The sequence below is a fragment of the Pundamilia nyererei genome, unplaced genomic scaffold (assembly GCF_000239375.1).
Source record: "Pundamilia nyererei isolate P.nyererei 1_Seehausen unplaced genomic scaffold, PunNye1.0 scaffold00042, whole genome shotgun sequence".
NCBI lineage: Eukaryota > Metazoa > Chordata > Actinopteri > Cichliformes > Cichlidae > Pundamilia > Pundamilia nyererei.
Window position 1 is genome coordinate 3922002 of NW_005187443.1, and position 14995 is coordinate 3936996.

General features: G+C 38.9%; 1 protein-coding gene across 2 annotated transcripts in view; it reads left to right on the plus strand.

Moving 5' to 3' along the window:
- The window catches only part of cpne5b (copine Vb), a 141957-nt gene that overhangs the window by 51462 nt on the left and 75500 nt on the right, over positions 1-14995 (plus strand). For both annotated transcript variants that reach the window (XM_005731385.1, XM_005731386.1), the window contains 2 exons: positions 954-993; positions 4020-4096. In XM_005731385.1, the coding sequence (XP_005731442.1) occupies positions 954-993; positions 4020-4096 (117 nt within the window). The remainder of the gene's footprint in view (positions 1-953; positions 994-4019; positions 4097-14995) is intronic.

Consider the following 14995-nt stretch of genomic DNA (forward strand, 5'->3'; position numbering starts at 1 on the left):
GAGGGGGCGGAGCCCTGAGCACGGCTCGACAGGTCTGTCATAGACAGACGTGGTGTCATTGGAGCTTCCGTAGTTGGTCACGCCGAGGCGATTCCCATAGTGAAACACCTCACTCTGTTATCAAAGAACCAGGGATTACGTTAAGTAACCCAACGTTTCCTCAGGTTACACGAGCTGAGTTTTTTCACGCTGAAAAGTTAGTTTGTTTTGGCTCTCACTGAAGACACCGACACTGAAGACATAGCTGTTCTTCTGTACTTCTTTTAAGCGAAACGTTCTTTGTATATGAGGCCAAGGGTGTTCATCCTCTTCAGCTCTAGCGTAGACGGCTCCGCTATGTTTTCATGTTTCTTCTTTCGTGTGTCCGCTACTTTGAAACGTTTGGGCCGCACTGCCCGCCACAGTTTCAAACTGGTCATGTGACTGCATGGCCACATCTCATTGGTAAAAAAGTTACCGGAAACTCCACTGGCGGCATGTTATCTAATGTGTTAAACTAATTATTTTTTAAAAAGTAACGAGTTGAATTTTGCAAATGTAGCAGAGTAAAAGTACCGTTTCTTCTTCACAAATGTACTCAAGTAAAAGTAAAAAGTATTGTGCAAAAAAGGTACTTAAAAGTACATTTTTTTCAAAAACGTACTCAAGTAAATGTAACGGAGTAAATGTAACTCGTTACTACCCACCTCTGCTCACCTCACTAAACACTGCAGTTTTCAGTGCAGCACATTCAAGTGTCACCTTATATCGTTTTCTTTTAGCTCTTTCCCTGTGCTTTATTTCTTTGTAATCCATGCACTGCACCAATTATAATGACTATCTCCTGCTTCCTTCCGTTTCTTCAACTTGATAAACAAAAAGATACAAAGATTTTTGTTCGAAAACCTTCCTGCAATGTCACATCGGTCAAATGTATAAAGTAAGGCTTTTGTTTTCATTTTGCTTCCTTTCAGGTATGATGTTGACTCCAAAAGCCCCGACCTGTCCAAACACGTGAGTACTCACAGCTATTTTAAACCTTGAACCACAGATAAATGGAGATCAGTCTTGGGTAAAATCTGAATTATTGGCTTGAATTGCTGTGGAGAAAATTCCTCCATGTAAACATTTAAATATGGTGTTTGACAAAATGGAAGATAGTAAAAATTCCTTTTATCAGTGGTCTAATGTTGCTTGTTTTAATTAGTTTGTCGCCTGCTGCATGTTTTTAGGGTGGAATAAAGCAAACCCCATCTATTGCCTGATCACATAAGTATCCAAATACAGAGTTTTTATTTGTTCTCTTTTATTCACAGTGCTATTGTTTTTAGATATGCAGTCATATACTGTACTTATATTTCGTATGTAAATGTACAGTTTAAATGTCTACTTGATCAGCAACTGGTTCTTTCATCGTCTTTTTTTATTGGTTTTACTGGCACTGTAGTAATGGATAGTATGTAACACCATAATATACGTTCATGTAGAAAAAAGGATTACGTAATGCTTTTAACCATTAGTTTCCATTTAAAGCGATGCATTACATTATTTTTGTTCTTAATCATTTCTGGGGGGGAAAAACACATTTTTTTTACTCATGACCGGAAACTATGGTGACAGAAAAGCATTGAAAATGTCAAAATAATCAGCGCGGGTGATTATTTGGTGTATTTGGATAAGTGAGGTTTGCGTTTTTCCATCACTTGCTTTAACTGTTCCTCTGTTGGGATTTGGATTTTACTTTTGTGGCACAGCATGTTGTCGTCTTTCGGGTCCCACTTCCCCATTTTGAACAGTGCCAGGAGTGCTAGGTATTTGATATGGTGTTGTGTGCTGGTATATGATGTGCTCTGTTGTTATTGTTGTTGTTGTTGTTGTTGCTGCTGCCGCCCAACTTTTCTGGAAGCCCGCAGAACTCAACGTAGGTCCCAACATCTCTCTCACTTCTAACACTGCATGGCTGCTGTTTCACATGAATGAGCCGTCTCTCAGGAGAAAAGAAGGCGCCACTGATCACAATAAAAACAACTGAGAGCCAAGTCAAGCCATTTGCACAGCTCTTGTTACTGGCCACAGTAATTTCAGTGGAAGTATGTAGTTTTTGTGCCTTTCGAATGTTTTATTCAACGCCATCGAGATGATCAGGTTTCCAGGCTCTTATGGGCTGCATTGAGTGGAATTAATTGGCTTAAAAAAAACCTAGAGACTCATTGAAATCAATCACTCTATAGCCCAATAAATTATTTAACGATCCCAGTCTGTCGAGGTCAATATTAAGGACTTTTGCCCCACATCCTGCCTCTGATAAGTTCAGGAAAGACTATGCTGAAAAATACACAATGAGATTCTTTGCAGAAAAACTTGGGAGTCTGATGAAGTAGATCAGTGCCGGCTGACACTGAGAGACTTCGTCCACAGACATGATGAGCTAGAGTCATAACTGTGTTCAATCATGTTTCTGGCCATTACACACGGGTCACTGAATGCCTCCTTCTTATCCCATCATGTGTAATACCTCACGGTTCATTAAATGAGTGGTTTCCATCAGGTTGGTTGGAGCATATTCTGAGTGGGTTACAATAATTTCTGATGACGGGTTAAATTCAAATACTTTGAAATATGTCTCTACTTTGTTTTGAAGTTGAGGGACTCAAAGTATAGGTAGGCTCTTTTAATAGTGTTCTCCTTCAGCTCAGATTATTATTATTATCCATCGAGTCTTCCCCTTTGTTTTACAATTTGTATTAAGATTTTGGTTATGTGGTTACCCAGCAAATATGGTTGAAACCCTGATGTTATCTGGGGCGATCGTGACTCAAGAGTTGGGAGTTCATCTTGTAATTGGAAGGTTGCCGGTTCGAGCCCGGCTCGGACAGTCTCGTCGTTGTGTCCTTGGGCAAGACACTTCACCCGTTGCCTACTGGTGGTGGTCAGAGGACCCGGTGGCGCCAGTGTCCGGCAGCCTGGCCTCTGTCAGTGCGCCCCAGGGTGGCTGTGGCTATAATGTAGCTTGCCATCACCAGTGTGTGAATGGGTGTGTGAATGGGTGGATGACTGGTTGTGTAAAGCGCTTTGGGGTCCTTAGGGACTAGAAAAGCGCTATATAAATACAGACCATTTACAGGCCATTTATCTCTGTGGTTAGAAGTGGAAACAGTATCACAGCAAAAACTGAACTGTAGAACTGTTGATGTTTTTTCTATGTTGGACAGAGGTCTGGTCAGATGAGCTCTTACAAAGTGAGAAATTTAGAATCAATTATCGCAAAGAAGCAATTAATATGGTTAGTTCACGGCTTTGAAACAACCACACAATGGATTCTCCATGTACTCGTGCTAGTTTTATTGGATCTGTTGAGATGTGCTTTTTTAAAAACGTTTTCTCTTTTGCTGTGTAACCACGTTATACTGTTATCTCACGTCTGTTGAAAGGTGGGATGGATGCAAAAAATTCACGGTGCTGTTAAGTTGCCTATGTGTGAAACAGACCTGATTTTAGTGGAAAACATTTTGACCATTGCATTAACCCAGTATGCAATCATGCATACGTAGCCTACTGGATTACTTGGGTTCAGTTCTATAAACCAGCTTCACACCAGCAATGGACATGATAACACAACGTCACATCATTTAGCACATCACAGTAATATCACCTTTTATGAAACGCATCGTATCAGTTGTATTTTAAGTGTAGCAAATACAGTACTTCTCGTGATGATCACTTTCATCACTTCTCCAAGGTTTTTTTTTTCCTTTTTAGCAGAAGATGTTCCCACTAAAAATGAAATAGTTTGCTGATGTAAACTGTGTATGGATGGCCAAATGTTAACTTTGACCTTGCGAATGAGCATGAGTGAACAAGCTTCAGTGAATTTATCAAATTCTTGAATTTGCATGAACGATCCAGTGGTACGAGATCTGGTGGAACATCCTGAGGTTAATCTGACTTGATCTGTAGACTTTCTGTTTCACGTCTACAATCCCGCCCTTCTTTTTTTCCCTTTCATCTTCTATTTTTCTTCCTTCCTTTCTTCCCTGCAGGACTTTTTGGGTCAGATGTTCTGTACTCTTGGCGAGATTGTTGGATCGCCAGCCAGTCGACTGGAGAAACCACTGGGGTGAGTAGGAGTTCAAGCCAATTTTCGCAAAGGCAAAATGCCCCCTGACTCCAAATGTGATTGAGGAACACTAGACAGTGCTAAGAGGGGAGAAAGGGCAGAAAAAATGACTTTGACACAAATGCAATTACTTATCTCAGTTCCGAGTTTGGGTCAATAACGCTCTTTCGGGAGCTTCATACCTGCATATCTGGTTTAGGCATCTTCACAGGTATGAACATAACATTTAAATAACAACATACAGACTAGATCCAGCTTGGCATTTCTGATGCTTTTCTAAGAAAGTGATTGCAGAAAATCACATAAATGGGTTCTTACAAAATGTGTCCATTAGACGAACTTGGATGTCAGTTGACTGCCAGCACATGGCACTGTAGCATGTTGCAATAATAAATAGTTTGTCTGGTACTGACTGAAAATAAGATGAATTCATTGATGTAAGTTTTGTCTCCTTTAAAAAATGCTAGTGAAGCATTAGCTTGCGTGTTTCTCAGAAGCTTTACATCAGCTGCGAGGAGATTATTAAAGTACAAAGTTATAAAGGACTGAGAGATGTGTATAAATAGACTAGAGGAGGTGCTAATTTAGTAGAAAAGACACTGACTTAGGGCCAGAAAGAACGTGAGGTAAAAAGAGAAATCACAAGAGGGGGCGGATGATGGGAAAAAAGGCAAAGACACAGGGGCGGTTTAGAAGGAGACGTCGGTAAAGACACAAACCAGACAAGAAAGGAGAGTGTGTGTGAGTGTGCCGGTGGTGTCTGGTGGGGTGGAAGAGGTGGGTGGGGGCCAACACCCACATCCTACAGATGTTATCCACTGATAATTATTGTCATTAAAGAAAAGGGAATCGAGTAGAGCAAAATTACCTAAATTACTGCTCATCTCCTCAGCTTGTGCTCTCACACTAGCCGAGGAAAATGTAGTGTTAATGGGGTATCCTGTTATCTGTCTTTCTATATCTATCAACCATCATCATCACCAGTCTGCCAGGCTATTGTGCATTCAGGCAAAGTTGTTCAAATGCTGCTTTCAGTACAATGTGCTGGTTCTTACGTCTGAATGTGTTACCCTGGAGAGCATTAAGACAGAACATCTGAATACCGATATTTAACTGGTAAATATAAAAAATGATTACCATGTTGCTGCACTGGCGAACCTGACATGACTTTCACTTTCACTTAAAAAACAAACAAACAAAAAATTAAATCTTTGTCAGCTGATTTTTTAATTAGTGTTTTAGGGGTTTTGAACCGATTTATTATTTATTATTCATTAACTTGTTAGATTGTGTCCATCATAATCATCGAATTACTTTTATTTCTACTTGTGTTTTCTACCAGACTTTGCGTTTGCAGTTATCTGCTGTAACATTAAAACTACCTGCCAACCGCTTTGTAGGTCACCCATGAAAGCATGTAGAACAGTAAAGACATGCCTTGAGATATTTATGATGATTTCAATGAAGTAAAAATTTAAAGGGAACCCAGTGCAGGCTCGTCTAAAATCCCTGCTTGTGTAGATCTTTGTATCAAACAAATGCTGACCAGTTAAAACAGATTCAGGAACAGATGGTTTGTGCTGACATGTTTAAAAGAACAAAGATTGTTAGAATTGTGCTGTCATTAAAAAAAAAAGGTCTGCAACAAGTGTTTCTTTTTCTGGGATTTCACCTCTTTTTCTGGTAATGTGACAAACTGTTGTTCAAATGCAGGAACACATGTGGACATACAAATCACCAGGCTGGTATACTTTAGTGCAAAGATTTCCATACAGGTCTTATTTAAGAGTAATATCTATGTTTTACAATCCAAGTCTCTGTCTCTGTTCTCTTCATGACATCCATTATTAAATAAAATGCCCGTCAATGCCAATATTTCTACCAGCAACATAGGGGACGTGCTGTTGATAGACAGACTTGTCACACACAGCTGTGGCTACAACTGTAGCTTGCCTCCACCAGTGTGTGAATGTGAGAGTGAATGAATAGTGGAATTGTAAAGTGCTTTGGGTGCCTAGAAATATATATAAGCTAGCTATATAAATGCAATCCATTATAATTTGTGCAGTGAACTTTACACTGAATGTCTTGTGTCTTTAATACATAATACGAAAGAGGGCTCGGTTGTGTCGGCACACCTGTGATGATGAAAGTTGCAAAACTGTTACCAAACCATTTCTGACTGTGTGTTTATGCGTTCTCTCTATCCTTGGTTCACATTTTCCACTGAAGTTGCCGGCTCATGGGGGGGCTTTAGCAAATATAATTTGCCCTGAAAGTCTATATTGAGAGCATAGAGATTACTAATGTTATTAGAAATTTAATATCGAGCCATGTCTATCTGTAGTGGGAATATGTATGGCATGTTTAGAAAAGGAAATGGAGTATTTGCCAAACCATTCATTTTTACTTTGAGACATTCTGCAGCTGCGAGATAAAGGAAGTGCTTGCCAAATTTCATTTTTACGACAGCCTTTAATCTTTCTTTAAAGGCTGCAAAATAAAAGCTCCGCTGGAAACCAAAACAAAAATAATTACATCAACCTTTCACCATTCATGGCGTATGTAGGGCAAGCCTGTTTTTAACATGGTGAAAGCCGGCATACCAGTGTAACTCTGGGATAGTACATGAGGAGTTTGTTCTGGCTTGTAATGACTGATCACTGGTTTCTGGCTGACTCTGATTCAGATTTTGGGATCACTTTAATTCAGTGCTCTTACTTAGTCAATATGCAGTAAACAATACCCTTAAATGCCATTCCCGTGAGATATTAAACACCTGTATGATTATGTGCAGGACACAAAGGTTAGCTTATACAAAGGATTTAAAGTGATTAGCAACTTTTCACTGCAAGTTATAGATAACAGGCTGAGTTGCTGCTTCTTTTAATAGCTTCCATGGGGTTGAGTTTGTAATGTGGAGGAACAGTAAAAACACAGAGTTTAAATGAGCATGTACATATACACATTCACACACAAAGTGTTGCATTTCCCTGGCAGATCAACTCGCGACTGAAATTTGGTTTCATGTTTCTGTTGAGTAATGAAGAGTGATTCATATTTCATTGCTTGAAAAATGTCCAAACATTTGGAAAAACATTTGGAAAAAAAAATCAGGGAATGTTTTAGAATATTGCTTTTGTTTTTCATGTTTCAGCCTGTACGCTGTTTCGCTTTTCACCTGCAAATGCAAAGTATCTAATATGGTGTAAGTCGGAGAAGTAAATCTCTATACATATCTACTTCTATGTGTTTGTGTCACATATGTACATAAATCTGCTTCTTTATAAATTCTGCAATACCATAAAGTACAAATAAGATCACATTAAAATGCATAACTTAATTTTAGTCCTTTCTTTCAGCCTCTAAACGTATACTGTCCTTCATATGCAAATGTGTGCACAGACTTGAAAACACACATGAAAAAACAGGCATGTTTTATTTATTTATTTCATAGATCCTGAGCATAAATGGCACACAAATTAATAAGTGTACTTTATTCTTGTCCCCTGTCTTGTGCTCTCTTTTCTCTGGCTAATTGTAATGGCTTTAATCTTCCTGAAATTAGTGCTTATTTAATTAGGCAGCAGCCATTGTGATTTTCATTATGTTAAAAAAAGAGAATAGAAAAAAGCTCCTGATGGCAGAGAGAGGGAGAGCGAGAGAGACAGCGACACGCACACACACAGAGGGAAGGAGAAATTAATGACCAGTGACAGAGGGACAGAAACACAGACGCTGATGAAAACACTCAAAACAACCTATAATTGCTTGTCTGATTCTACACAACACGAGTCGCTGTCTTAGAAAAAAGTGAGAAAGGCAGAGGGAGGTAGATAATATTCACTCAATATGTTTAGGAGGATGCTTTCATTACACATGTTCTTCTTTCTGTAAAATCTACCCATGAGACTATCTACCCATCAACCCATTGTAAATGCAGACCTGTATTTAACAGATGCTAAAGATGTCAAAATCCCTTCACAGCTCCACTCTGTTCTCAGGGGTATTGGTGTCAGCAGAGGCCTCCACTTTAATTGATTTTGCTGCTACTTGTTTGTAAGAGACTTTGTATTCAGGTGTCACGGTCTTGAGCAGGATGAATTTTATTGTAAGACATCGAGTAATTAGCACTGCTAGTAATTAATTCATCAGCTTGTGTGGCCTCAAAGCCTCTTGTCAGGTGCTGTTTAGTGCACTGTGTGATTTGCACATTCCCTTTGAATGTGAATTGTGTCACTGTCCAAATACTGTGCTTCACCTGTTACATAATACTCAATACATCCTATTTGAATCACTAGACTTCAGCTAAAAACACGACTAACTAAAAAGTTGTGTTGAAATGACAAAAGACTGGCAACACACACGGCCAACAGTGTGGCTAAAAACCGGCCACGTACCTAGTACGCCATGTAAATTACTTTTGATTTAAAGTTTGCAGATTGCTGTTTCAAACTATACATTTACATATAACATTTGTACAAATATATTTTCACCATCTCTCTCCGAACTCATTTCCATCTCACGCTCACTTCAAGCATGAACTGTTTCAGGGTTTTAACTCATGGAAACATGGATAAACATGCTTGTTTATTCCCGATATTGTTGCAGTTACCTATTGCCAGCAGATTAGACAAATGACCATGCTGTGTCTTTAGCTGACAACGAGCCAGCTAAATAACAATGGCTGGTTATACGCTAACGTTATGTGAGCTAATGTTAGCCTTGAGTGTTCTAAAACTCAGACTCTCTCTGCTAAGTGTCCTACAATATTAGAGCTGTTTCAAAGAAAGCTTCACTAATGCTGGCTAACAACAGCTAACAGCTGAAAAAATAACAGCTAACAACGATGGAAAAATGAGCTTCACTTACTCATCAATTTGATTCAGACTCCTTTAACAAAGTTCTACAGTCTTCTCCAGAGCAAACAGATATGGACACCCAGCTGAGGTAAATGAAGGACTGACAGCCTACACTCAGTATATATGGTGGGCAGAGCTGTTTGTCCTACAGCGGCCATCATAGCTAGGATCATTCACTTGAATCGGGAGGTGTAAGAAAAGGGGACTGACTAGAATCCAGTGACCTCCGGCAGTGATATTTTGCACACTGTGCTTTTAATTTGACAGTCAGAGTCATGCTAGCTGTTTCCACTGCAATGTAGTGCAGATGGGTGAGAAATTAAAGGCCAAACCAACATGAAGTGCTTTAGTAAGCAGCTTGTGTGATGCCTGGCATTGATTTTCTAAGATTGAACTCTCATGGTGCGACCAAAAAATAATTTCATCTGGTGCTTTGATAATAGCCTGCTGCTGGTGGGTGCCATCCATAGAGTCTGTCTAAAATCTCCCAGAGGTGTTAAACTGAAACTTGATTGTGAAGGTCATGCATATGACTGAAATCAGTTTCATGCTCAGTGACTGCTCATGCAAAATGGTAGGAACAGATGAAAATGCATAAATATAGGACACATTTAATTGTGGGATAAAGAAGATTTGCAGTGAACATATTCACTAAGGAGAAAAGTAAAACCCAAACCATGACTGCAAAATCCCTCACACAGCCTAGGGATTTGGAGTTTTCCCTTAAACTGCAGAATTAAATTGGTCACTAACTGTGTCTTTGTCACAAGTTGCGAGCCATGTTGTCATCTTTTTTGTCATCCGTCACGTGTCACTGATTGATGCTACAGACATATGGCTCTCAGTTTTGTGCTAGACTTTAGATAAACCTGTTCTTGCTTACCTGAAGCAACTATACTGGGTAAGAATGGATGTCAGCATCATTTGAAATACAGGTTTATAAGCCGGTAGTGTCATAATATGTAAATCAGACGAGTCTTTTGTTTCCACTCTGATTTCATCTCAACTGAAAGCGACACAGATTTAATAAAAGTGCTTCAAACAAACCTTAAAAGCAACCTTTTAAAAGATTTATAAGGACCCAAACTATTGCACTCAGTGTTATTAAATGAAGTAGCTCTGGTACTTAAGTCCAGCTAAGTAGCCTGTCTGTGGGCTCTAAACAACAACCGAGGGGAATCAGTTTCCTTAGAAACATCAGCCAGCCCTTGTCATTCACTCAGCAGGTGTAGTGTGAGGCAGTCGTGATTACCAGCCAACAAGTTCATTAGTCTTTAGCGTGACTGAAAAATACACTCTTGAGCTCATAGTTTCAGAGCCCTTCTTTAAACAAATGGCTAAATTAGCAGATCGCTTAATGGAAACTGTTGCTGAGACTACGTTTGGCCTTCTGTGCTATGTCAAATTATGTGGACATTTTTATCAAACCTGACCTGTCACGGTATAATGTCTGTACTGTGTTACGATGATATTGTGCTTATTTACAGGGTTATGTGTTTCTGACACGTGACTCCAGCATTTCCTAAAATGTTAATGAAAATAATTCATTGTGCACATGTGGATGTGTGATAGAGAGAAAGGAACAGAGAAGAGCAGAGCTCTGCCGCCAAACAAGACATTTGTTTCATCTGAACATCAAAGGTCCTCGGCTCTTTCATGATTGCTTCAGATTGTATGCCGCTCTCTTGCCATTGGCCTCAAATGCATAAAAACTGAATGGCACATATGGCACATAATTCAAAATGAGTGTCCTCTTTATAATAATGACATTGATATATTTATATATTGAACATTATGTGTAGTAGTGTCCGTGCCTGGAGAGGTTGCTGTTGAAAGGCTCTCGTGTGTCTCAGAGACGGAGAAAAACAAAACCATTTCTTGCTGTTAGAGTAAACACCACTTACCTCACTACGAGAGGGAGATGTGAGCTATCATATTACCATACAAAGCATGACTTTAGTTTTCCAAACATACCACAAGACACATTCAGCAGGTAAAGGATATTTATCCAGTGAAATATTTCAACGTTTTCTAGACAAAGATTTATTATTATCATGTATTATTTTCAGGCAGCATATTGCAGTGGCATTGGTCATCCCTTGGCTTTTCTCTTTGAGCCACTGTGAAGCTGACATTTGTATTTTTGTGTGCAAAACCCCATCATGTCTTGGATGGATTACTATGACATTTGGTAAAGACGTGTATGACTTTGGAGTTCCTTCACTTTAACTCTGGCACAATCATCGGGTCAGGATTTTAATTTGTCTCATACTTTGGGTTATTACCAAATACCTGCAAAACTAATTACTTTTAAATCAGCCTACCTTGTGTTTAGAGCTATTTAGGAAATGTCAGCGTACAAGTAAAGCTGAACTAAGACGAGCACGCCCAGGTGCCTGTGGACTCTTGTGTTATTTAACAGCTGGATTTTCCAAGTCTGGAAAACCTAAATGGCAAAGATTGATGATTTTCTAGCAATTCTTCATATAACCATAATTATCTTTTAAACAACAGTAAACATACAGGATTTAAAGACCTTAAAAGGGTTCTGCCATGATTAGAAAAACACTAGATTGCTCATATTTCTTTTTTCTTCTCAGCTGTCTAAGCCCATTTTAAAAACACCGACTAAAAGAAAATAAAAACCACCACTCAGCTACAAAACCAGCCCCTCTGATCGAGCACGTATGCAACCAAACACAGAAGAAACATCAGGATAGGAGAAGATAATTAAAGATAAAAGGTAAAAGATGCATTACATCACATGAGGAAAGACATAACAAATCCATACAACAAATCTTCTCATACCAAGCATAACCACCAACCGCAAAACCCAGAGTTGACCTTCTTATTAGTGAACAAAGGTATGAATGGAATGATTAGGCTGAGTGCTTCAAATACAGACAATACTGTGTTTTTTATTTTTATTGATTCAGAAATGTTTAACTGTGCACAAACACTCTCAAGGCGCTGCCATTTACAGACTGCTGACCATAAACACCACATTTTTCAACTGATGCCCACAGAGCAGCTGCACTGCAGCAGATGGAGGTTAAATTACTTACTCAGTGGCTCACTGATGGTAGACAAGCAGGAGGTAGAATTATTGTCATTCACTTCAGTTTTCCCTCACTCCAACACTCCAGCTCGAAAAAATTTAGATGGCACGTTTCCTTTTCCCTGACATTCTGACAGCTACCATCGACAGTCAGCTCTTGTGGTCTGTTGAAGGATTTCTTTTAAAAACCTGCATATTTAAGGGAATTACACGGATGCGTGCCGTTTCATTTGGGACCATGGGAGACAGGCAAATTGAATAAAGCTGAATTAATAATGCAAAGAAGAACAAGAACGCGACAGAGAGAGGTGCATGATTAAAAGTGCAGAAAAGACATCGGAAAAATGTTAAGGGGAGCATTGAGGACGAGGTGTGTTTAAGCATGCGTTGCTTTTTACCGCTTCGATATTCCCTGAATGTCAGTGCAAATTACCGGAGCAGAAATGAGGGGAAATTATTTGTGAATGTCAACAGATTCATATGGGGAGAGGCAGGATACCCAGCTGGGTAACAGTGCAAACCAACACCACAGCCGCTTCCTCGTCTCCAACTATTGGCCCCCCTGGATGAGGTGGAAGCTACAGTAGAAGTATTTATATTTGCAAATCTAAGAACTTTTGAGATGATTACATTTACAGTGTATGTGGGTTATGGCTGCCATTAAATCTATCTGTCCATCTACCTATCTATAAAGGTAGAGCTATCTCTCTAGGTGCTGTGAATATTTAAAACATATTTATATATATTATATGTATATTATATGTATTTTTAAAATAATATACAGACATGAATGGGCGATTCTTACATTTCTGCACAGAGTTCATAGCTGTTGTGGCTTAGCAACCTACCAGCCAATCAGACAACAGCATTCCCTGTGCTGGGTAAATTTTTTCCCCACCTTATATCAATATGTTTCAAACATTCACCCATCAATAAAGTCCATTATAGGATAATCAGAAATATTAACATTAAATTTATTCAAATTGTTGAATTGTTGTTGTTTTTAAATACTTTTTCTTTTTAAATATCAAAACTTTTTCAAATGAACAAATGTTTTGACCCTGATTTAGCTCCTTATGTTATTCGCTTCAGCTGTCAGTGGTCATGATCGATGATCGATGTATCAGTCATAGGGCAGAAACAGCTAGAAGTGGGACTCAATTTCTTACATGCCTGTAGGGGCCTTAAGCCTGTTGATTTTAAAAATGCTGCCACTGAATCTTTCGCCATGATCCCAACATAAAGGCTGTGGAAGCAGGATTATTTGTGGTCTTCTAAGAACTAAAAACTTTTTGTTACAGAAACATTGTCTTGGTTAGTCTTGGAAGTCACAGACCTCCCTGGCAGCTGTCTTTATTTTTATTTTTTTGTTTTTTTTGCAGAAAATAGCTCCAGTGAAACTTGGCTGCAAATGTCAAATATTTATTGTCATCACTAAAAGTGCCAGAATAAAATCATCCACCTCTGTTTTTGCCACCACTGGCTGTAGCACAAGTTTCAGAGGTGAATATTACAAAACCACAGCCCACAAAGCCAGAAATAAGAGCATGGCTGGATGCCACAAGTTGGAGTCTAGACAGTTCAGTATAGAATAATATTCAGTCTTGTTTAGTTAAAAGCAATATTCAGTTCAATTCAGTTCAATTTTATTTCTATAGCACCTAATCACAACAACATCTGCCTCAAGGTGCTTTATATTGAAAGGTGAAGACCCAACAATAATACAGAGAAAACTCCAACAGTCAGACGACCCCCTATGAGCAAGCACTTGGTGACAGTAGGATTGAAAAACTCCCTTTTGACAGGAAGAAACCTCCTATCTTAAACCCTGACTTCATTAAATTGAATTGATTACATATTGCTATACTTTATCTACTTTATCAGGAACACCTGTTCAACTTCTTGTTAACACAAATATCTAATCAGCCAATCGAAGGACAGCAACATTTAGGCATAAATGGTGAAGATGACTTATCAAACAGAAAAGCTTGGTTTTCACAATCCCTATAGAGTTGTAGGAGTAAGGACTGCATCAGAATCATGACTTTAATATCAAATATCATTTAAACAAACTCTTAATAATGTCAGGCATCATTCAGGCAGTAGTAACAGAGTTTTCTGTTACTACTGCCTTACAGCTGGTAAGGTATTTTATGTTTTTGCATTTAATACTTGTTGCCCTTTTGCCTGAATAAGGAAACACTGAGGATCATTTTACATAGTTTCAATTTTTGCATCAAGAGTTGGATCATCTCCTGTCTGTCCTCTTGACTTCTTAGTCTTCATTTGAACTTCCACAGATCCATTCACACCAGTCAGAATAATGGATTCTCCTGGCTTTCTTCCCACTTTACCAGAACTGAACTCAGTTCATTTCATTTATTTATTTATTTCACACTTGGTACAACAGTTTCCACAGTTAGTTCTTTCAGACAAACCAACCACACTTTCTATCAGTAAAGCACTGCAACCATGTGTGAAAAGGAGCAGGAAGAAGAAAAGATTCTTATTAAACCCTGCCCCCTATAGGAAAGGTCTTGGGCATTTTTAATTCCCAGATACTCCACACATTTTTGTCCCTGAACATTGATAGCCACTGGGGCGTCTGTCAAGTCAAGTTGATCCTCCGCCCGACAGCAGGCGACATAGGCAAGCAAGGTCACGTGATGTGCATAAGTTCTGACCGCAATGAAAATAACCCTCGTTGCAGAATTGGGATGAATTTCAAATTATTAACTAGTCCTGCTTTTGTCTTGTCTCCTTGATATCAAGCTTCAACAGCTTATGACATTTCTTGTCTCCTGAATTTTCTACCATTAACATGTTAACATGCTCACAAGATTTCCATCACCCAGAGGGGGATTTTCATTCACCTCATCTATCCTAACGTTTCCAGCAGGATTGGAAATTGAACGATTTCATTCTTTCTGCAAGGTGTGTGGTTTTCTGACTGTGTCTGTTTCTTTATAGTAATCTTTA